This window comes from Schistocerca cancellata, chromosome 12 (genome assembly GCF_023864275.1).
Source record: "Schistocerca cancellata isolate TAMUIC-IGC-003103 chromosome 12, iqSchCanc2.1, whole genome shotgun sequence".
Classification (NCBI taxonomy): domain Eukaryota; kingdom Metazoa; phylum Arthropoda; class Insecta; order Orthoptera; family Acrididae; genus Schistocerca; species Schistocerca cancellata.
The window spans coordinates 158,156,973-158,182,444 of NC_064637.1; the positions used below are offsets into that span (position 1 = coordinate 158,156,973).

Below are 25,472 nucleotides of genomic sequence, written 5' to 3' on the forward strand. Positions count from 1 at the left end.
CGGGTGGACGTACCGCCGAATTGCTCAACACGTGGGGCGTGTGGTCTCCACAGTACATCGATGTTGTCGCCAGTGCTCGGCGGAAGGTGCACGTGCCCGTCGACCTGGGACCGGACCGCAGCGATGCACGGATGCACGCCAAGACCGTAGGATCCTACGCAGTGCCGTAGGGGACCGCACCGCCACTTCCCAGCAAATTAGGGACACTGTTGCTCCTGGGGTATCGGCGAGGACCATTCGCAACCGTCTCCATGAAGCTGGGCTACGGTCCCGCACACCGTTAGGCCCTCTTGCGCTCACGCCCCAACATCGTGCAGCCCGCCTCCAGTGGTGTCGCGACAGGCGTGAATGGAGGGACGAATGGAGACGTGTCGTCTTCAGCGATGAGAGTAGCTTCTGCCTTGGTGCCAATGATGGTCGTATGCGTGTTTGGCGCCGTGCAGGTGAGCGCCACAATCAGGACTGCATACGACCGAGGCACACAGGGCCAACACCCGGCATCATGGTGTGGGGAGCGATCTCCTACACTGGCCGTACACCACTGGTGATCGTCGAGGGGACACTGAATAGTGCACGGTACATCCAAACCGTCATCGAACCCATCGTTCTACCATTCCTAGACCGGCAAGGGAACTTGCTGTTCCAACAGGACAATGCACGTCCGCATGTATCCCGTGCCACCCAACGCGCTCTAGAAGGTGTAAGTCAACTACCCTGGCCAGCAAGATCTCCGGATCTGTCCCCCATTGAGCATGTTTGGGACTGGATGAAGCGTCGTCTCACGCGGTCTGCACGTCCAGCACAAACGCTGGTCCAACTGAGGCGCCAGGTGGAAATGGCATATCAAGCCGTTCCACAGGACTACATCCAGCATCTCTACGATCGTCTCCATGGGAGAATAGCAGCCTGCATTGCTGCGAAAGGTGGATATACACTGTACTAGTGCCGACATTGTGCATGCTCTGTTGCCTGTGTCTATGTGCCTGTGGTTCTGTCAGTGTGATCATGTGATGTATCTGACCCCAGGAATGTGTCAATAAAGTTTCCCCTTCCTGGGACAATGAATTCACGGTGTTCTTATTTCAATTTCCAGGAGTGTAGATAATACGAAGTGATATCAAATGCAATAATCAAAAACAATGTGTCTCGTGAGTAGACGTGTTGGACTGTGGTTTGACCCATCCTCGGCTCAAGTAAGGTCGCACTCTGATCTACATAAAATGTGTGTACTTTTTGAGGAATCAGACTCTGTCCTGCCGCCTCTGAACAGCCCTGCAGGCCGTCTAGCTAGCGCCGGTGGAAGACTCACCTCCTGCGTCGCGAAGTACTCGAAGAAGGTGGCGAAGCCCTCGTTGATCCAGATGACGTCCCACCAGCGCGGGCTGACCAGGTCGCCGAACCACTGGTGCGCCAGCTCGTGCGCGATCACCGTCCCGATTCTCTGCTTGTCGTACTCGTCGGACACCTGGTCCGCCCACAGTATCAGCCGCTCCCTGGAAGCGTACGGTCACCAGATATGCATTTTCAGCTACTCGCGGCGTAACGAATAATCCACGCAATTTCGGGCATTCAGCCGAGCGAATACGCTGAAGAGTCAAAGAGACTAGTGTACCTGCCTAATATCGTGTAGGGTCCCCGCGAGCACGCGAAAGTGCCGCAACACGACGTGGCATCGGCTCGACTAATGTCTGAAGTAGTGCTGGAGGCAACTGACACCATGAATCCCTCAGGGCTTCTGAACAGCACGTTGCAAGGCATCCCAGATATGCTCAATAATGTTCCTGTCTCGGGAGTATGGTGGCCAACAGAAATGCTTAAACTCAGAAGAGTGTTGCTGGAGCCACTCTGTAGCAATTCTGGACGTGTGGGGTGACGCACTGTCCTCCTGAAATTGTCCAGTCCGTCGGAATGCACAGTGGACATGAAAGCATGTAGGTGATCAGACGGGGTGCTTACGCGCGTCTCGTCTGTCAGAGTCGTATCTAGACGTATCACGTCCCACACCATTGCAGCGCCACCATCAGCTTAAACAGTCCCCTGCTGACATGCAGAGTCTATGGAGTCATGAGGTCGGCTCCATACACGTACACCTTCATCCGATCGATACAATTTGAAAATCATTCGCCCAGGCAACATGTTTCCAGTCATCAACGTCGGTGTTGACGGGCACAGGCTAAGCTTAAAGCTTTGTGTCGTGCAGTCATCAAGGGTACAGGAGCGAGTCTTCTGCTCCGAAAGCCCATATCGATTATGTTTTGTTGAATGGTTCGCAGGCTGACACCTGCTAATGGCCCGGCATTGAAATCTGCAGCAATCAACGGAAGGACTGCATTTCCGTCACACTGAAGATTCTCTTGAGTTGTCATTGATCCCGTTCTTGCAGGATCTGCTTCCGGCGGCAACGATGTCGGAGATTTGATGTTTTACCGGGTTCCTGGTACCCACGGTACACCCGTGAAATGGTCATACGGGAAAATCCCCACTTCATCGCTTACCTCGGAGATGCTGTGTCCCATGGCTCGTGGACCGACTACAGCACCACGTTCAAATTCATTTAAATCTTGACAACGTGCCATTGTAGCAGCATTAAACCATCTAAGAACTGCGCCAGACACTCGTTGTCTTATATAGGCGCTGCCCACTGCAGCCTGGTATTCTGCCTTTTTACATATCCCTGTATTTGAATATGTATGCCTATACTACACTCCTGGAAATTGAAATAAGAACACCGTGAATTCAATGTCCCAGGAAGGGGAAACTTTATTGACACATTCCTGGGGTCAGATACATCACATGATCACACTGACAGAACCACAGGCACATAGACACAGGCAACAGAGCATGCACAATGTCGGCACCAGTACAGTGTATATCCACCTTTCGCAGCAATGCAGGCTGCTATTCTCCCATGGAGACGATCGTAGAGAAGCTGGATGTAGTCCTGTGGAACGGCTTGCCACGCCATTTCCACCTGGCGCCTCAGTTGGACCAGCGTTCGTGCTGGACGTGCAGACCGCGTGAGACGACGCTTCATCCAGTCCCAAACATGCTCAATGGGGGACAGATCCGGAGATCTTGCTGGCCGGGGTAGTTGACTTACACCTTCTAGAGCACGTTGGGTGGCGCGGGATACATGCGGACGTGCATTGTCCTGTTGGAACAGCAAGTTCCCTTGCGGGTCTAGGAGTGGTAGAACGATGGGTTCGATGACGGTTTGGATGTACCGTGCACTATTCAGTGTCCCCTCGACGATCACCAGTGGTGTACGGCCAGTGTAGGAGATCGCTCCCCACACCATGATGCCGGGTGTTGGCCCTGTGTGCCTCGGTCGTATGCAGTCCTGATTGTGGCGCTCACCTGCACGGCGCCAAACACGCATACGACCATCATTGGCACCAAGGCAAAAGCGACTCTCATCGCTGAAGACGACACGTCTCCATTCGTCCCTCCATTCACGCCTGTCGCGACACCACTGGAGGCGGGCTGCACGATGTTGGGGCGTGAGCGGAAGACGGCCTAACGGTGTGCGGGACCGTAGCCCAGCTTCATGGAGACGGTTGCGAATGGTCCTCGCCGATACCCCAGAAGCAACAGTGTCCCTAATTTGCTGGGAAGTGGCGGTGCGGTCCCCTACGGCACTGCGTAGGATCCTACGGTCTTGGCGTGCATCCGTGCGTCGCTGCGGTCCGGTCCCAGGTCGACGGGCACGTGCACCTTCCGCCGACCACTGGCGACAACATCGATGTACTGTGGAGACCTCACGCCCCACGTGTTGAGCAATTCGGCGGTCCGTCCACCCGGCCTCCCGCATGCCCACTATACGCCCTCGCTCAAAGTCCGTCAACTGCACATACGGTTCACGTCCACGCTGTCGCGGCATGCTACCAGTGTTAAAGACTGCGATGGAGCTCCGTATGCCACGGCAAACTGGCTGACACTGACGGCGGCGGTGCACAAATGCTGCGCAGCTAGCGCCATTCGACGGCCAACACCGCGGTTCCTGGTGTGTCCGCTGTGCCGTGCGTGTGATCATTGCTTGTACAGCCCTCTCGCAGTGTCCGGAGCAAGTGTGGTGGGTCTGACACACCGGTGTCAATGTGTTCTTTTTCCATTTCCAGGAGTGTAGTTTCTTTGGCGCTTCAATGTATTCCTTCTTAAAGTAATACACTTTATATAAATATCTTAAAGATATTTCGGCCGCGTACCGTCCAGCCATCCTCAGAGTGAATGCCAAGACTGACGGCGATGTACCTGCCATTACTAGCGACTGATCCCAGATCCTGCACATGATAACGTTTTAAACATGGCTGCGTACTCGGTGACCGTTTATAAATTAAAGTTAAAGCAATTACAGTCCTCGGTCACAAAATTTAAGCCTTTTGATCAGGTTTCGACACTTCTATGCGTGTCTTCAAAAGAAATTAAATAATCAAATTGGCCTATAACATGAATGCAAAATTATGGGAAAACATTTTATGCAAAAGTCTATGTACCGATTAACGGTACAGGAAAGAAACAGTACTTACATGTCACGTATAACATAGATATCAACCGAGGACGGCTTCAGTCACAAAAATTTAAAAAACAATATATGGATGGCGAGGCACTATGGGCTGCTCGTACATATATAGCCACAGGTAGTAGCAGACTGAGGCGCATGTGTTAACAACTGCGGGCAGGTAAATATTACACCGAGAGTGCCATCTAGTAGCCGTAAATATAAGTAGGCTACTTAACATTTAAAATGTACACAGCTGAATGTTAAGATGAACAGTATTTAGTACGTGAACTAACAGGCTAAGTTTCGAAACTCCCTGGCAGATTAAAACTGTGTGCCCGACCGAGACTCAAACTCGAGACCTTTGCCTTTCGCGGGCGAGTGCTCTACCATCTGAGCTACCGAAGCACGACTCACGCCCGGTACTCACAGCTTTACTTCTGCCAGTATCTCGTCTCCTACCTTCCAAACTTTACAGAAGCTCTCCTGCGGACCTTGCAGAACTGGCACTCCTGAAAGAAAGGATATAGCGGAGACATGACTTAGCCACAGCCTGGGGGATGTTTCCAGAATGAGATTTTCACTCTGCAGCGGAGTGTGCGCTGATATGAAACTTCCTGGCAGATTAAAACTGTGTGCCCGACCGAGAGTCGAACTCGGTCCCGAGTTCGAGTCTCGGTCGGGCACACAGTTTTAATCTGCCAGGAAGTTTCATATCAGCGCACACTCCGCTGCAGAGTGAAAATTTCATTCAGGCTAAGTTTTATTTGACAGCAGCAGACATGGTAACTTTTTGTTTATGTAAAAACTTACAGTTTGAATACTGAAAACTGATCAACAGTACAAAAAAGAAACAGTACTTACATATCAGGTATAAAATAAATATTAAGCAAAAAAGCTTCAGCACAATTTTAAAGTATAATGCCTGGAAAGCAAGCCACTATGGGCTGCCTGAAGAAATGTTGCTGTGGTTTCTGTATCACGGGCTTATTAATTAACACCAGTAATATTAGTTACATCGGAGTGCATTATGCAGTATGAGACACGGTCACAAATCTTCTAAATGTTTTGAATGTCATTCTTTTTCCACCTATTGTGTTGAATTTTTTTAATTACAGAATTTGGCCAATTATAGACCGCTTAAAATACACTGAAGAGCCAAAGAAACCGGCACACCTGCCTTATAACGTGCTGGGCCCTCGCGAGCACGCAGAAGTGCCGCAACACAACGTGGCATGGACTCATGTCTGAAGTAGTGCTGGAGGCAACTGACACCATGACTTCTGCAGGGCTGTCCCTAAATCCGTAATAGTACGAGGTGATGGAGATGTCTTCTGAACAGCACGGCGAAAGGTGTCCCAGATATTCTCAATAATTGTCATGTCTGGGGAGTTTGGTGGCCAGAGGGAGTGTTTAAATTCAGAACAGAGTTCCTGGAGCCACTCTGTGGCAATTCGGGACGTGTGGAGTGTCGCATTGTCCTGCTGGACTTGTGCAAGTCAGTCGGAATGCGCAACGGACACGAATGGATTCAGGTGATCAGACAGGACCGTACGTGTCACCTGTCAGAGTCGTAGCTAGACGTATCAGAGGTCCCATATCACTTCAACTGCACACGCCCTTCACCATTACAGAGCCTCCACCAGCTCGAACAGTTCACTGATGAAAGGCAGAGTCCATGGATTCGATTGTCTCCATACCTGTACGCGTCCATCCGCTCGATACAATTTGAAACTAGACTCGTCGGACCAGGCAACATGTTTCCAATCATCAACAGTCCAACGTCGGTGTTGACGGGCCCAGGTGACGCGTGAAGTTTTTTGTCGTCCAATCATCAAGGGTACACGAGTGCTCCTTGGGCTCGGAAAGCCTATAGTGATGTTTAGTTGGATGGTTCGCACGCTGACACTTGTTGATGGCCCAGCATAGAAATCTGCAGCAGTTTGTGTCACGTTGAACGATTCCCTTCAGTTGTCGTTGGTCCCGTTCATACAGGATCATTTTCAGACCACAGCGAGATTTGATGTTTTACTGGATTCCTGATATTTAAGGTACATTCGTGACTTCATCGCTACCTCGGAGATTCTGTCTCCCATCGCTCGTGCCCCGAGAATAACACCACTTTCAAACTCACTTGATAACCTGCCATTGTAGCAGCAGTAACTGGTCTACCAACTGCGACGTATTCTGCCTGTTTACATATTTCATAAGCATGCCCATACCACTTTCGTTGGCGCTACAGTGCTATTTCAGCCGTGTACCGTGCGGCCGAACTTAGAGTGAGTCGCAAGACTGGCCACAAGGTTCCCTGCCGATACGAACACCTGAAACCAGACCCTCGATATGGTGGTCAAGCACAAAGACGGCTCAGCCGCGTAGGTGGAGGGGCAGAACAGTAGAGGGGAAACTGGCCCCTCAGAGCAACACCAAATAGGTTACACAAGTTACTGGGTGTAATAATTGCATAGTGACGTAGTCCACACAGTGGACGCATTTGTAATAAACTGCTGAACTTACTTTTCCTGAGTTCCTCAATTAATGAACTTAATAAACACTGTTTCAGAATTCTCTCGCTATTGCACCTGCACAACGTGTTTGTGAGGTGGCATTGTGTTAACTCCGCTGTGTCTTGGCGAAAGAAGCAAATTTTAACATGGAAACAAGAGAGATGTGTAGCTTCCACTCGAAATTCGCCACTCATGACGCTTCGATACAGATAGCCGTACCGTAGGTGCAGCCACAACGGAGGGGTATCTGTTGAGAGGCCAGACAAACGTGTGGTTCCTGAAGAGGGGCAGCAGCCTTTTCAGTAATTGCAGGGGAACAGTCTGGATGATTGACTGATCTGGCCTTGTAACATTAACCAAAACGGCCTTGCTGTGCTGGTACTGCGAACGGCTGAAAGCAAGGGGAAACTACGGCCGTAATTTTTCCCGAGGGCATGCAGCTTTACTGTATGATTAAATGATGATGGCGTCCTCTTGGGTAAAATATTCCGGAGCTAAAATAGTCCCCCATTCTGATCTCCGGGCGGGGACTACTCAATAAGATGTCGTTATCAGGAAAAAGAAAACTGGCGTTCTACGGATCGGAGCGTGGAATGTCAGATCACTTAATCGGCCAGGTAGGTTAGAAAATTTAAAAAGGGAAATGGATAAGTTAAAGTTAGATATAGTGGGAATTAGTTAAGTTCGGTGGCAGGAGGAACAAGACTTTTGGTCAGGTGATTACGGAGTTATAAATACAAAATCAAATAGGGGTAATGCAGGAGTAGGTTTAATAATGAATAAAAAAATAGGAGTGCGGGTTAGCTACTACAAACAGCATAGTGAACGCATTATTATGGCCAAGATAGACACAAAGCCCACGCCTACTACAGTAGTACAAGTTTATATGCCAACTAGCTCTGCAGATGAAAAGAAATTGAAGAAATGTATGATGAAATAAAAGAAATTATTCAGATTGTGAACGGAGACGAAAATTTTATAGTCATGGGTGACTTGAATTCGAGTGTAGGAAAAGGGAGAGAAGGAAACATAGTAGGTGAATATGGATTGGGGCTAAGAAATGAAAGAGGAAGCCGCCTGGTAGAATTTTGCACAGAGCACAACATAATGATAACTAACACTTGGTTTAAGAATCATAAAAGAAGGTTGTATATATGGAAGAAGCCTGGAGATACTAAAAGGTATCAGATAGATTATATAATGGTAAGACAGAGATTTAGGAACCAAGTTTTAAATTATAAAACATTTCCAGGGGCAGATGTGGACTCTGAACACAATCTATTGGTTATGACCTGTAGATTAAAACTGAAGAAACTACAAAAAGGTGGGAATTTAAGGAGATGGGACCTGGATAAACTGACTAAACCAGAAGTTGTACAAAGTTTCAGGGAGAGCATAAGGGAACAATTGACAGCAATGGGGGAAAGATGTACAGTAGAAGAAGAATTGGTAGCATTGAGGGATGAAGTAGTGAAGGCAGCAGAGGATCAAGTAGGCAAAAAGACGAGGGCTAGTAGAAATCCTTGGTTAACAGAAGCAATATTGAATTTAATTGATGAAAGGAGAAATATAAAAATGCAGTAAATGAAACAGGCAAAAAGTAATACAAACGTCTCAAAAATGAGATCGACAGGAAGTGCAAAATGGCTAAGCAGGGATGGCTAGAGGACAAATGTAAGGATGTAGAGGCTTATCTCGCTAGCGGTAAGATAGATACTGCCTACAGGAAAATTAAAGAGACCTTTGGAGATAAGAGAACCACTTGTATGAACATCAAGAGCTCAGATGGAAACCCAGTTCTAAGGAAAGAAGGGAAAGCAGAAAGGTGGAAGGAGTATATAGAGGATCTATACAAGGGCGATGTACTTGAGGACAATATTATGGAAATGGAAGAGGATGTAGATGAAGATAATGGGAGATACGATACTGCGTGAAGAGTTTGACAGAGCACTGAAAGACCTGAGTCGAGACAAGGCCCCCGGAGTAGACAATATACCATTGGAACTACTGATGGCCTTGGGAGAGCCAGTCCTGACAAAACTCTACCATCTGGTGAGCAAGATGTATGAAACAGGCGAAATACCCTCAGACTTCAAGAAGAATATAATAATTCAAATCCCAAAGAAAGCAGGTGTTGACAGATGTAAAAATTACCGAACTATCGGTTCAATAAGTCACACCTGCAAAATACTAACGCGAATTCTTTACAGACGAATGGAAAAACTAGTAGAAGCCGACTTCGGGGAAGATCAGTTTGGATTCCGTAGAAATGATGGAACGCGTGAGGTAATACTGACCCTACGACTTATCTTAGAAGCTAGATTAAGGAAGGGCAAACTACGTTTCTAGCATTTGTAGACTTAGACAAAGCTTTTGACAATGTTGACTGGAATATTCTCTTTCAAATTCTGAAGGTGGCAGGGGTAAAATACAGGGAGCTAAAGGCTATTTACAATTTGTACAGAAACCAGATGGCAGTTATAAGAGTCGAAGGACATGAAAGGGAAGCAGTGGTCGGGAAGGGAGTGAGACAGGGTTGTAGTCTCTCCCCGATGTTATTCAATCTGTGTATTGAGCAAGAAGTGAAGGAAACAAAAGAAAAATTCGGAATAGGCATTAAAATCCATGGAGAAGAAATAAAAACTTTGAGGTTCGCTGATGATATTGTAATTCTGTCAGAGACAGCAAAGGAGTTGGAAGAGCAGTTGAACGGAATGGATAGTGTCTTGAAAGGAGGATATAAGATGAACATCAACAAAAGCAAAACGAGGATAATGGAATGTAGTCGAATTAAGTCGAGTGATGCTGAGGGAATTAGATTAGGAAATGAGACACTTAAAGTAGTAAAGGAGTTTTGCTGTTTGGGGAGTAAAGTAACTGATGAAGGTCGAAGTAGAGAGGATATAAAATGTAGACTGGCAATGGCAAGGAAAGCATTCCTGAAGAAGAGAAATTTGTTAACATCGAGTATAGATTTAAGTGTCAGGAAGTCATTTCTGAAAGTATTTGTATGGAATGTAGCCATGTATGGAAGTGAAACATGGACGATAAATAGTTTGGACAAGAAGAGAATAGAAGCTTACGAAATGTGGTGCTACAGAAGAATGCTGAAGATTAGATGGGTAGATCACATAACTAATGAGGAAGTATTGAATAGGATTGGGGAGAAGAGAAGTTTGTGGCACAACTTGACCAGAAGAAGGGATCGGTTGTTAGGACATGTTCTGAGGCATCAAGGGATCACCAGTTTAGTATTGGAGGGCAGCGTGGAGGGTAAAAATCGTAGAGGGAGACCAAGAGATGAATACACTAAGCAGACTCAGAAGGATGTAGGTTGCAGTAGGTACTGGGAGATGAAGAACCTTGCACAGGATAGAGTAGCATGGAGAGCTGCATCAAACCAGTCTCAGGAGTGAAGATCACAACAACAACAACAACAACAACAACAACGAGGCTTCTCTGAATGTTGCAAACATTTCACAAGCCAAGCGAAAATAAATCTCTACTTTTGTTGCAAATTCAGCGGAATTCTCTTTAGATACCAACCAGAGTAGAGGTAACAGATCTTTGTGAACAGTCCTCATGTAACTGTGGGCGTGGAGTGGCTTCACAGTATGAGCTTAGGCCGGTATTACACTATCAAATTTCTTTGTCAAAGATTTGATCAAAGATGTGATCAAATATTCCGTCAAATATATTTGACAAAGATTTTTGACGTAGCGCTAGAAGGGTTATTACACTGTCATCATATTTTTCGTCAAAGTTCAAGATGGCTGACAACAACTTGTTATTAACCGCAGCAGTTGCATGTACCACAATTGCACTGTGTGCATATGCGGAAGAGAAGCGGGGGGAAAAAGGAAACACTTCTGGGTGAAGCCGTGAGTTTTACGACGACACTATAAAAGCATTCAACAAAACTTGTTACATGAGTTTATAGTGGAGGACATCAAGTCGTACATCAGTTACTTAAGAATGGATGAGCATACATTTCTGTATGTGCTCAATGAAGTGTATCCTCATATGACAAAGCACAATACTCACTTAAGAACTGCTACATCTGCAGAAGACGGGCTCACTGTTAACACTCAGATTCCTTGCTACAGGAGAGGGTTATGTTAGGTCAGGTCTCCAATCTTCGTAATCTATTTTTGTATTCAGCGTGCCTCACGTTGTAAAGCGCCTCATCAGCTTCATACATCTCTATTAATTTTGTAGTTGTTGGCACACACCAATTGTATTTACCCGCAATGTTTATAAAAACACTACAGACGACAGAACGCAGCGATGCTAGCGCTCCATGTGGTTGTTGTTGTTGTTGTGGTCTTCAGTCCTGAGACTGGTTTGATGCAGCTCTCCATGCTACTCTATCCTGTGCAAGCTTCTTCATCTCCCAGTACCTACTGCAACCTACATCCTTCTGAATCTGCTTAGTGTATTGATCTCTTGGTCTCCCTCTACGATTTTTACCCTCCACGCTGCCCTCCAATGCTAAATTTGTGATCCCTCGATGCCTCAGAACATGTCCTACCAACCGATCCCTTCTTCTAGTCAAGTTGTGTCACAAACTTCTCTTCTCCCCAATCCTATTCAATACCTCCTCATTAGTTACGTGATCTACCCACCTTATCTTCAGCATTCTTCTGTAGCACCACATTTCGAAAGCTTCTATTCTCTTCTTGTCCAAACTAGTTATCGTCCATGTCTCACTTCCATACATGGCTACACTCCATACAAATACTTTCAGAAACGACTTCCTGACACCTAAATCTATATTCGATGTTAACAAATTTCGCTTCTTGAGAAACGCTTTCCTTGCCATTGCCAGTCTACATTTTATATCCTCTCTACTTCGACCATCATCGGTTATTTTACTCCCTAAATAGCAGAACTCCTTTACTACTTTAAGTGTCTCATTTCCTAATCTAATTCCCTCAGCATCACCCGACTTAATTTGACTACATTCCATTATCCTCGTTTTGCTTTTGTTGATGTTCATCTTATATCCTCTTTTCAAGACACTGTCCATTCCGTTCAACTGCTCTTCCAAGTCCTTTGCTGTCTCTGACAGAATTACAATGTCATCGGCGAACCTCAAAGTTTTTATTTCTTCTCCATGAATTTTAATACCTACTCCGAATTTTTCTTTTGTTTCCTTTACTGCTTGCTCAATATACAGATTGAATAACATCGGGGAGAGGCTACAACCCTGTCTTACTCCCTTCCCAACCACTGCTTCCCTTTCATGCCCCTCGACTCTTATAACTGCCATCTGGTTTCTGTACAAATTGTAAATAGCCTTTCGCTCCCTGTATTTTACCCCTGCCACCTTCAGAATTTGAAAGAGAGTATTCCAGTCAACATTGTCAAAAGCTTTCTCTAAGTCTACAAATGTGGTAACAGGTCACATTGCAGTGAACAGAAGACAAGCGACTTCTTTGATGAAATCTACTTCGAGGCCCTAGATTTGATAAAATACTGGACGACATTTGACAAAGTTCCCTATTACACCATCAAGTATTTTTGACAAAGATATTGGACAAAGTGGACAAAGATATTTGACAATGAAATCTGATAGTGTAATACTGGCCTAAACGGCACTTCCCCCCCCCCTCCCCACCAGCACTCAGCATTTCCCCTGCCCATAACCCCCACCACTACCACACTCCCCGCTTGTGTCCTGCCGACTGCACACCTGGCGACCACGTCATTCTGCACGGACTCTGCTGAGTGTTACAAACCTGCTGACGTCGGGCGGACGTTTCCCAGCCCGTGGGCGGCTGGAGGTCGTCATTACCTGTAGGTGGCGAGGCCCCAGTTCTCCATGGCGCCGGCGCTGAAGTCCGGGATGGCCACGTTGTCGAGCTTGTCGATGGTGTCTGTCTCGAAGGAGACGTTGACCAGCCGCTCCATGGTGTCGATGATGGGCTTGGTGACGCTGGCCGCGTACTGCCCGTCCTGGACCACCTGCTGGCGGGCCCACACGCCGCCCAGCTCGTCCGCCACCTCTGTGAACTGCGACACGACGAAGGCGACGAGGTAGCTGCTCATGGGCGGCGTCCGCTGGAACACCAGGTACTTCCTGCCCATGGAGGGGTCCTCCCTGCAAGGGTCAGAGAGCGGAGTTTATAGGCCTCACACAGAAAGTGTCGGTTCCGACAGAAATACTCATCTTCGTGTCATGTCGGGCCTCTAAGAACAGTGACTAGAGACAACTAGGCAGAACGTGCTAGAGCACTGTGGACAGTGGAAGACCAGTACTACCATCCATTGGAGACTCTCACAGACTTCACGGCACCAACTGAGTGAATGTCTTCGCGCAAGGAACATGTTTGTATTTTTGTCCAAGGTGAGTGAGTTTCCTTGGAGAAATCCATGATAGACACTGTGCAGTCTTAGAAATATACACTGCTGGCCATTAAAATTGCTACACCACGAAGATTACGTGCTACAGACGCGAAAGACGGGAGGAAGATGCTGTGATATGCAAATGATTAGCTTTTCACAGCATTCACACAAGGGTGGCGCCGGCGGCGACACATACTGCGTGCTGACATCAGCAAAATTTCCAACCGATTTCTCATACACAAACAGCAGTTGACCGGCGTTGCCTGGTGAATCTTTGTTGTGATGCCTCCTCTAAGGAGAAGAAATGCGTACCATCACGTTTCCGACTTTGATAGAGGCCGGATTGTAGCCTATCGCGATTGCGGTTTATCGTATCGCGACATTGCTGCTCGCGTTGGTCGAGATCCAATGACTGTTAGCAGAATATGGAATCGGTGGGTTCAGGAGGCCAATACGGAACGCCGTGCTGGACCCCAACGGCCTCGTATCACTAGCAGTCGAGATGACAGGCATCTTATCCGAATGGCTGTAACGGATCGTGAAGTCACGTCTCGAACCCTGAGTCAACAGATGGGGACGTTTGCAAGACAACAATCATCTGCACGGACAGTTCGACGACGTTTGCAGCAGCATGGAAAATCAGCTCGGAGACCATGGCTGCGGTTACACTTGACGCTGCATCACAGACAGGAGCGCCTGCGATGGTGTACTCAACGACGAACCTGGGTGCACGAATGGCAAAGCGTCATTTTTTCGGATGAATCCAGGTTCTGTTTACAGCATCATGATGGTCGCATCCGTGTTTGGTGACATCGTGGTGAACGCACGTTGGAAGCGTGTATTCGTCATCGCCATACTGTCGCATCACCCGGCGTGATGGTATGGGGTGCCATTGGTTACACGTCTCGGTCACTTCTTGAACAGTGGACGTTACATTTCAGGTGTGTTCCGACGCGTGGCTCTACCCTTCATTCGATCCCTGCGAAACCCTACATTTTAGCAGGATAATGCACGACCGCATGATGCAGGTCCTGTATGGGCCTTTTTGGATACAGAAAATGTTCGACTGCTGCCCTGGCCAGCACATTCTCCAGATCTCTCACAAATTGAAAACGTCTGGTCAATGGTGTCCGAGCAACTGGCTCGTCACAATACGCCAGTCACTACTCTTGATGAACTGTCGTATCCTGTTGAAGCTGCATGGGCAGCTGTACCTGTACACGCCATCCAAGCTCTGTTTGACTCAATGCCCAGGCGTATCAAGGCCGTTATTACGGCCAGAGGTGGTTGTTCTGGGTACTGATTTCTCAGGATCTATGCATCCAAATTGCGTGAAAATGTAATCACATGTAAGTTCTAGTATAATATATTTGTCCAATGAATACCCGTTTATCAGCTGCATTTCTTTTGGTGTAGCAATTTTAAAGGCCAGTAGTGTATTTATTCACAACCGGTTTCCACTACTGATCATCTTCACAGTGGAAAAATGTTGTGGCAACTTGACATGTCATACATGCTGCGCCTTGTGTGTTAACCTACTGGATGTTATGCGACTCAGAAAGGTACTGTGGACTTAAGAATTTTTGGCATATTGCAGCCCCTTCATCAACTGTGACAGACTAATATATTGAGAATTCCGCCTCAGCTGCGAAAATTTTCTGGTCTTTACTCAGGTTTCGGCTAGATTAATCTTGCCTTCTTCAGAAGTATAAAATTACTATAACGTGCCAGAGTAACGCACAGTAAATACACTCCTGGAAATTGAAATAAGAACACCGTGAATTGATTGTCCCAGGAAGGGGAAACTTTATTGACACATTCCTGGGGTCAGATACATCACATGATCACACTGACAGAACCACAGGCACATAGACACAGGCAACAGAGCATGCACAATGTCGGCACTAGTACAGTGTATATCCACCTTTCGCAGCAATGCAGGCTGCTATTCTCCCATGGAGACGATCGTAGAGATGCTGGATGTAGTCCTGTGGAACGGCTTGCCATGCCATTTCCACCTGGCGCCTCAGTTGGACCAGCGTTCGTGCTGGACGTGCAGACCGCGTGAGACGACGCTTCATCCGGTCCCAAACATGCTCAATGGGGGACAGATCCGGAGATCTTGCTGGCCAGGGTAGTTGACTTACACCTTCTAGAGCACGTTGGGTGGCACGGGATACATGCGGACGTGCATTGTCCTGTTGGAACAGCAAGTTCCCTTGCCGGTCTAGGAATGGTAGAACGATGGGTTCGATGACGGTTTGGATGTACCGTGCACTATTCAGTGTCCCCTCGACGATCACCAGTGGTGTACGGCCAGTGTAGGAGATCGCTCCCCACACCATGATGCCGGGTGTTGGCCCTGTGTTCCTCGGTCGTATGCAGTCCTGATTGTGGCGCTCACCTGCACGGCGCCAAACACGCATACGACCATCATTGGCACCAAGGCAGAAGCGACTCTCATCGCTGAAGACGACACGTCTCCATTCGTCCCTCCATTCACGCCTGTCGCGACACCACTGGAGGCGGGCTGCACGATGTTGGGGCGTGAGCGGAAGACGGCCTAACGGTGTGCGGGACCGTAGCCCAGCTTCATGGAGACGGTTGCGAATGGTCCTCGCCGATACCCCAGGAGCAACAGTGTCCCTAATTTGCTGGTAAGTGGCGGTGCGGTCCCCTACGGCACTGCGTAGGATCCTACAGTCTTGGCGTGCATCCGTGCGTCGCTGCGGTCCGGTCCCAGGTCGACGGGCACGTGCACCTTCCGCCGACCACTGGCGACAACATCGATGTACTGTGGAGACCTCACGCCCCACGTGTTGAGCAATTCGGCCGTACGTCCACCCGGCCTCCCGCATGCCCACTATACGCCCTCGCTCAAAGTCCGTCAACTGCACATACGGTTCACGTCCACGCTGTCGCGGCATGCTACCAGTGTTAAAGACTGCGATGGAGCTCCGTATGCCACGGCAAACTGGCTGACACTGACGGCGGCGGTGCACAAATGCTGCGCAGCTAGCGCCATTCGACGGTCAACACCGCGGTTCCTGGTGTGTCCGCTGTGCCGTCGATTATGTAAACGGTATATTGCAAATCTCGATTTTCTATCGTGATGCACCGACAATGCCTGAAACATGCGTAAGTGCATTGTCAATACATGTGCGACCATTACGGAAGGCGAACTACTCGCTGTTGCGACGAATGTCGTTAAACGTATTGCCAAATGCATTGAGGTTGACGGACATCATTTTGAGCATTTATTGCATTAATGTGGTATTTACAGGTAATCACGCTGTAACAGCATGCGTTCTCAGATATGGTAAGTACACAAAGGTACTTGTATCACATTGGATCAACCGAAATAAAATGTTCAAACGTACCTACGTTCTGTATTTTAATTTTAAAAAACTACCTGTTACCAACTGTTCGTCAAAAATTGTGAGCCCTATTTTTGTGACTATTAAAGCGCCATCTATCACAGAGTGAAAGAAGTGGTCCAACTAAAACATTCGTATTTTTTTACGTACTACATGAATATGTAATAAAAAAAATGGGGGTTCCTATTTTTAAAAAACACAGTTGATATCCGTTTGACATATGGCAGCGCCATCTAGCGGGCCATCCATAACGCCATCTAGTTTCCCCTTCAAGCTAGACAAGTTTCGTTCTTTGTATTTTTGTCGTTTGACGCTTAATTTTGTGAGATATTTTGCCCGGTCACGATCAATGGACCACCCTGTATATCCTCCTATATACAGAGTGACTCGTTAATGGCGTTACAACTTTTCAAGGATGATTAACAAGGATAAAAGTATCGATCTGCGGTAAAGGCTGGGGTTCGGAAATAACTGACTAGAAGGTTATAAGCGAAAGTCGTTTCGATACCTCTGGCATGTACTGGTACCGTTGTTAAGATTACACGGTAGACAACTTTCGAAGGTGATAGTATGGCCCAAAACAAGAAAAAAGTCTAGTAAACATGGGCCTTATAATGCATACCTTACGAGCTATGAGCACTTGTTCAACAGAGGAGGCGTGTGTCTCTCAGTAGCGAAGATGAACAAGTGGTCAGAGCCACTGAGGTATTCTCTTCAGAGCCCATCTTTACTGGACATTTTTCCTTGTCTTGTTCCATACTATCACCTCTGAAAGTTGACTACCCTACATTCTTAGCGACAACAGTACAGGCAAATGTGTTCCACTGCCACAGACATCAGAACGGCTTTCCCTTGTAAGTTTCGACTCGTTCGTTTTCAGAGCGGAGATCCTTACCACAAATTAGTAAATTTATGCTTCTCCATCATCCCAGAAAGTTTGTAGTATCAACACGGAATCACCTTCTGTATACGAGTACATGCATTTACAGGCGTCGGCAGCTGTAACTTTGACACTCTGCACCTTTGGTTCTGGACATGGGTTCCTATCCTCATTTTGTTCCTTAAAACATCTTCTGCATCCCCCCTAAAATTGTCGGTGTAATTTTGAAACACCCTGTTTAACTGTCACGAATAACACAGTGAGCAAGTCGGACATAATGAGAAAAGTCTGAGGCGACCATACAAGGAGGTTGTCAACTCGAATCTAGGTCTAGAGATGAGCCAACATATATTGTCAAATTTAGCTAGTTTTACACGCATTTAACCGGAGAAAACTGTAATCCGAACCTATTCGGTTAACGTACAGTTTGAGTTCTCTATACACAGCTTATTTCGTAACTCTGCCTATCATTATCATCGTGTTTCGTCACAGGAGTTTTTATCTCTATTTCTTCTAGGATGTTCAGTAATCTACCCTGTCATGCCTTGTGGCAAATGATGACGTTTTCAGTGATGTCATTATTAGAATCCTTGCACTCTCTTAAATGAGCATCAAATGCTGAGGGACTGGATTCATCAACATTAATATTTTCTCTAACATGTCCACCAGTTTCCTTTCCGTGACAGTAGTGTCCAGACGAGGAAGTGTGGCCGTCACATTTGACAGCTGGAACAAGTACAATGTGCCACCTGTTTACTGTGAGATGGGACAGATGTTGGATGCTATCAGGATCACACACACATAGTAATATTTATATTCTAAATATTTATGGTGTTCTATGTTTTCTAGATCCCTTTGACATCATCGAGATTTTACATTGACACACACATACTTTTATGTGGACATAAATAATATTTAAGTACAAACAACTTACTGGTGACGGCAGCCACAGCTCAGACATTGTGAATAGCGACAGCAACACTCAATGCTCAATAACCATTCAAATTGTCATAAATATTATAGTAATTAAAAAGTCAAGAATGATGAGTTGCTTAATTCGCAACTGCCAGTTTCACATTACTATAGACATATCTTTACGTTTATCTGTCACGGATACAAATCACCGAGTGAAATTTTTGAAATGGTAGAAGTACAGAACCGAAGTGTTTGCATTAAAAAAAAAAGGTGACAAGTACTCACAACAGTTATATCTGCATAATGAGGTTAATGGAATGTAGTCGAGTTAACTCGGGTGATGCTGAGGGAATTAAATTAGGGAATGAGACACTTAAAGTAGTAAAGGAGTTTTTCTATTTGGGGAGCAAAATAACTGATGATGGTCGAAGTACAGAGGATATAAAATGTAGACTGGCAATGGCAAGGAAAGCGTTTCTGAAGAAGAGAAATTTGTTAACATCGAGTATAGATTTAAGTGTCAGGAAGTCGTTTCTGAACGTATGGAAGTGAAACATGGACGATAAATAGTTCCGACGAGAAGAGAATAGAAGCTTTCGAAATGTGGTGCTACAGAAGAATGCTGAAGATTAGATGCGTAGATCGCATAACTAATGAGGAGGTATTGAATGGAATTGGGGAGAAGAGGAGTTCGTAGCACAACTTGACTAGAAGAAGGGATCGGTTGGTAGGACAAATTCTGAAGCATCAAGGAATCACCAATTTAGTATTGGAGGGCAGCGTGGAGAGTAAAAATCATACAGGGAGACCAAGAGATGAATACACTAAGCAGATTCTGAAGGATGTAGGCTGCAATACGTACTGGAAGATGAAGCAGCTTGCACAGGATAGAGTAGCATGGAGAGCTGCATCAAACCAGTCTCAGGACTGAAGACCACAACAACACCAACAACAATGCAGATGGACAATTATGGAGTCCCAGTTTTCAGGGAGTTAAGAATTAAATGACATTGGTACACTGCCATATCAAAATTGAGTACATCGAAAAGATGCTTGTCAGAACGTACAAAGCATGACTGCTGAATGAGCCAGACCTAGATCTCTACTGACGTGAATAAAGCATCCTCATACAGTCTTGTGGTGTTTGGTGAAACCTCGTCAATCTTGACCTTTTAATTGCTATAATTTTTGTGATAGTTTGAATGGTTATTGACTGTCAAGTGTTGTTACTGTTATCACAGATTTAAGTAACCTAATAATTCTACTCTGCTGTATACAAATGTTATTTTCTTGTAGATACCACATATGTATACATTTGTTTGTTTGTTCTCTGTGTCAGAGGGCACTGACTGTGGGTTCTGTGCCCACATACTGTGCTGGCAATTAAGTGTTTTACATGCAGCTCATGGCTCACAGGAAGATATCTTTTAGCAAATATCAACAGACTGCAGACCAGCAAGAATACAAGATTTTCAGATATTAATAATTATGGACACATTTTACAATCAACTTCCTTTGCAAAAGGATCACCAACTCTGAAGTTAAGTTTCTCGCTGTTTCTGCTATTTCTCATTACTTTCATTTAGCTTCGATTTACTCTCAATCTGTATTATGTACTCATTAGACTGTTCATTCCATTCAACAGATCCAGTAATTCTTCTGCACTTTCTCTGAGCGTAGCAATGTCATCAGTGTGTCTTATCATTGATATCATTTCAACGCCAATTTTAATTCGAGTTTTTAACTTTTCCACTTGCAGTTACTCGCCAGCTTCTCCCCAGTTAATCTTCAGGGCCCAGCCAGTGTAGTCTACAGCGATGCCAGCGGAGCTACTTTGCACTGCAGTGACGTACATTGCTATTCAGTGTTTACCTCGTCTCAGATACGTCAACTCGCAGCTAGGACTCTTAGCTTCGTGGAACGTGATCTTCAGTCAGGCGCAAAAGAACTACTGCACAGAGAATTACAGTTGTGCATGTAAACGACATCACTAGGGAAAGAATTTTACATCGCAACACATGAAGATCTTCAATGTACAAGTTAAGTATTAACAGTTTATGTATTTTATACTGATGTTTGTTATTCATTCCATGCTTGATTTGCGGTTCAATTCACATACTGTTTCCAGAACAGAAATGTATTTTGTACCTGTGTCTACCACACAGACACACATCATTTGGTGTAGATTCTAAATGAAAATGTGTTAAATCCAAATAGGGGCTTTAGCCATGTGGACTTACATGCTAGAATTTAACCGGGTGTTGAAGAGCACATTGTAGCCGGAGGGGACGCTGAAACTGAAGGTGAAAGGCGCCTTGATGGCCGGCTCGTCGTAGCAGGGGAAAGCGCGCCGGGCGTATGTCGGCTGGAACTGCGTTGTCGCGAGCCACCTGGCGACAGAAGCACACACCAGAAATTAGTTGTTGAACTTCTGCCCCATCTACCCCACACTCACTGGCTCGTCGTTGCAGAGGAAAGCGTGCCAGTACGTCGGGGGAAAGGCATCCTGCAGAGTCACCTGGCGGCAAAAAAACACACAAGAAATTAGTTGTTGTACTTCTGCCACATCTATCCCCTACTCACTGGCTCATCATAGAAGGGGACGGGGCGCCAGGTGTATGTCGGCTGGAACTGCGCTCTGCTGAGCCACCACTCTGTTTACGTTGCACAGCTTCTCTGCTTCGGTCTCTCATTAATTTGTACACTGTATTTTATACATGCCATCATCAAGGAGAGATTTCAGGAATGACTGCCTAGTCAAAGTGCAGACTTATTTAATTTATTTATTAGTGTATTTATTTCACCTAGCATACAGACCCTCTCTTACATCTAACAGGACATCCTTATTGAATTGGAAATATTATAAGTATAGTTCAGGAGCAGTATATTATAGTACTAATTATTATTATTATTATTATAGTTATAATGGTACATAACAAATGAGCTATGAGCCAAATTGGAAATTTTGGAAATTTGTGGTAAGTTTATATGGGACCAAACTGCGGAGATCATCTGCCCCCTAGGCTTACACACTACTTAATCTAACTTAAAGCTAACTTATGCACACACACACACACACACACGCACACACACACACACACACACACACACACACACACACACACACACGTGCCCAAGGGGGGAGGACTCGAACCTTTAACTGGGGGAGCCAGACCAGGTGGCTACCCTGCATGGCGAGCCAAATAGCATCCAGTTTAAAAGTGAGGAGGAAAAGATAAAACATGCACAAGAAATGGACGATTAGCACCATCATTATGGTAGACGTCACTGTGCCAGTAATATCAACGTTAAATTGGAAAGCACCAGATCCAATCCCACACGTAGAATTTCTGGCACAAACGCTTCAACACACATACTTCACTGTGTAATCCGGTACCTTTATTCAACAACCACTTATTGGACCAAAACGCCCCCTAAAGTTCTAACATGGCTTTTAGCAACAGAAGGAGATGCAGCGGCCTGTCACACGCTTATGTAAAATGTATTATGAGATCACATCACAGTCAAAAAGTTATATATATAGAAATTTGATGCAAATCACTTTGAGAGCATATGAGCAGAGAGTCTTAGTGGAGAAATCTCAAGTTGGTAAAGGTCATCTGAACACATATTCTGTTTTACTAGAGCAAGCAGTGGATGTCAAAGTGTAATGTGTATACAGTCTTCATTACTTACAAAACCCATCCGATTCCCATCCGTCTACATGGCATACTGAAGTTCTGCAGAAACTGCCAATAGAAATTTAAGGGTGTTGCAGGGTAGGTTGTGCTGAGAAATAACTGTTAAGAAAAGTCTCGATACGTTACGCCATTTCCAATTTAAGTAGCACTGAAACTGGACAATCAGGCTGCTGCACGAATTCAAACGCCCTCCAGAGAAGGCGTCCCAAATGTGTTCTTCGTTTTGTTTCCTAAAGCCGAACAAGAGAGCAATGCAAAAATTGGAAGTGAGGCGGTAGTAAGGATCGAACCCAAGGCAAAGGCTTAGAAGTCTTGAACGCTATCTTCTGTGCATGAGAAGAACTGACATTAATTGTATTTGGCGGGCCCCTTGAATTTGTGTGTGCAACAGTCTTATTGGCTAACTTCAATGATAAAAAGCTCAGAATCGGCGGAAAGTACCGAATTTTTTTCTTAACTATTATTGCTCTATTATATCTCAGCGCAACCTACCCTGCAACACCTTTACGAGCTCAACAAACGTAAACATGGTCCGTAGCAGGCTGTAATGCGATTTTTATTTAATCGTGCGATGAGCTAATTACCATGTTGTTACGCATAGAGCAAAATTCAGAATACGATCTCAAAAGGTGTCACTGCAGTCTAGATCCTTTGGTAAAATGAAGTATTATGCGCACTTTTTACTTGTAATTAACAGTGACGTGAAAATGACATCAAATACAAATACTAAAATGTAGACTTTCACGGCCGGAAATATCATGTCCATTACAATTATCCGGGCTGTTATGCCGTGGTCGGTTGATGAATTCTGTGTCGATTCCCAACGTTTCGTCTCCGACTGCGGGAGACAAGGGAGTCCGTAGCTCGACCTTCCATCGAGCTACGGACTCCCTTGAAGATGTCTCCCGCAGACGGAGACGAAACGTTGGGAATCGGCACAGAATTCATCAACCGACCGCGGCATAACAGCCCGGATAATTGTAATGGACATCAAATACAAATGTGACACACATGTTTGACAAAGACGCTTACTCCAAATTGGCTAATCGCACGATTAAAGCCACATCGCGTTACAACCTACCACGGACCATCAGAATTGGGGATCACGAAGCAGACCAACTTAGGGAACACTGCTCTTCCTGGGCAGTAAAATGACCCATGAGGGACGGAGCACGGAGGACATAAAAAGCGGACTATCACTGGCAAAAAAGGCGTTCCTGGAGAATACTGGTATCAAACGTAGCCTCGATCTGAGGATGAAATTTCTGAGGATGTACTTTTGGAGAGTAGCATTGTATAGGAAAAAGCTTCGTCTAATGAGCCACAAGGCTTCATACGTTAAGGATTTCACCTCCTTTGTGACACTTTCAAGAGAGTAGTGTACTCGGCTACGAATGTGATGGGTAGATTCGGTGTGAATTTTTTATTCACGAACGTACCAGTGTCAGATATTGTGAGCAAGGAAAGAACAGCACTCGATGTCTGCAAGTTAGTGCGCCGCTGTTTAATGACCACCTACTTCAGGCGGAGAGGGGAATTCTATAACCAGATGGATGCTGTAGTTCTCTCGACTATAGCAGCAGACATCTTCATGGACGCATCTGAAGGATCAGCACTCCAGACCGCACTATTATGACCAGAATCGTGGGCCCGGTGTATCGATGATAATTTTGGTCATCTGGGCACATCGAGAAGGAGAACTACCAAACTTCCACCAACAGCTCAGTCAGCAGCACACTAAAATATAATTTACCATGGACACAAGAAAGAACTGTATGCTGGCTTTCCTCGACGTACAAGTTTAGTGAAAGTCTCGCGGTCAACTTGCCCACAGGGTGCATAGGAGGTGTGTAATAAAAGTAATGCCACTGACAACAATGCAGGCGGTGTGAAAATGCTGTGTTCTGCTTGTGTAGAACGGCATGTTCATCCCTTCCTGGTGCTCTGTCCGACTTTTAGCACCGTACAGTCATCACGCAATTTTTGAGAACGCCATCAATGAAGTACTGATTTGTTGTGCCACACGAAAACAGAACAGCGGAATTTAGAGCAACGTTATGCCATCCAGTTTTCTGTCAAACTTTTGCGAATCAACGAGTGTGACCTCTCAAAATTTAAAGCAGATCCATGGGGTACATTCCTTATCAGGGGCACTAGTTTTTCGCTGGCACAAATAATTTTTCGAAGGACGAAGATGAACCTCGGTCGGGGAGACCTCCATCTCAAAATCCGACGAAATCGTCGAATGTGTGCGTAGTGAGATTGTTTCTCCAAGATAAACTGCCAACCAAGTGTTTCACAAAGGTGCTCTTCAAAGGCTGAGGAAACGGGCTGATATCGGACATTGCTGACGAGTGGATGCTGCATCATCTCAACGCCCCGTGTTGAGTGGCCACTGCCGTCACGGAATTCCTTATCTCAAAAGGCATTCCTACAGACCCCCATTCACCTGATCCCAGTCCCTGCGACTTTTCTCTTTTCCCAAAATTGAAAAAAGTTGCCCTTACCTCGTGGTCGTGCGGTAGCGTTCTCGCTTCCCACGCCCGGGTTCCCGGGTTCGATTCCCGGCGGGGTCAGGGATTTTCTCTGCCTCGTGATGGCTGGGTGTTGTGTGCTGTCCTTAGGTTAGTTAGGTTTAAGTAGTTCTAAGTTCTAGGGGACTGATGACCATAGATGTTAAGTCCCATAGTGCTCAGAGCCATGTGAACCATTTTTTTGAAAAAATGTCTTAAGAGAACGTCGTTTTGGGGCTCTGGAGAACATCCAAAAGAATGTGACCGACGTGTTAAAGGCTCTGCAAGAGAGTAGCTTTCAGTACAGCTACAAAGCCTTGGAACAACTACAGCAGCAATGTATAGCTGCCGAAGGGAACTACTTTGAAGAGGAAGATACTGTTCCTTGAAAAAATAAAAACTTTCCTAGATAAATATCAGTCTCATTACTTTTCTCACACACCTCGTAGGAACTCCACTTGTGTGGACAGGTACCAACATGTTTGCTCCCACCATCACCCTACACAGAACAAACTCGCCCTGCTCACTGTAACTAAGAGGGCCCACAGGATCAGCGATGAAGAATACATAAAGGTGGTGGGGAGGGGGGGGGGGGGGAGTAGTACACAGTGCAACATTCCATTTCAGCTGTTCCTAGTAATATTTTTCGTCATGTTGACATCACTATAAGTTGATCATTATCAGAGACATCTTTGGCTGTACTGGTCGAAAATTTGGTAAACCACATTCTACT

At 45.9% G+C, this 25,472-nt stretch overlaps 1 protein-coding gene across 1 annotated transcript in view; it reads right to left on the reverse strand.

The window, feature by feature from the left end:
• LOC126109662 (aminopeptidase N-like) overlaps window positions 1–25,472 on the reverse strand; it is a 202,144-nt gene that overhangs the window by 111,092 nt on the left and 65,580 nt on the right. Inside the window, exons 5-7 of the mRNA XM_049914708.1 lie at window positions 20,766–20,915; window positions 12,803–13,108; window positions 1,310–1,493 (exon numbers count right to left, since the gene is read on the reverse strand). Of these exons, the coding sequence (XP_049770665.1) occupies window positions 1,310–1,493; window positions 12,803–13,108; window positions 20,766–20,915 (640 nt within the window). The remainder of the gene's footprint in view (window positions 1–1,309; window positions 1,494–12,802; window positions 13,109–20,765; window positions 20,916–25,472) is intronic.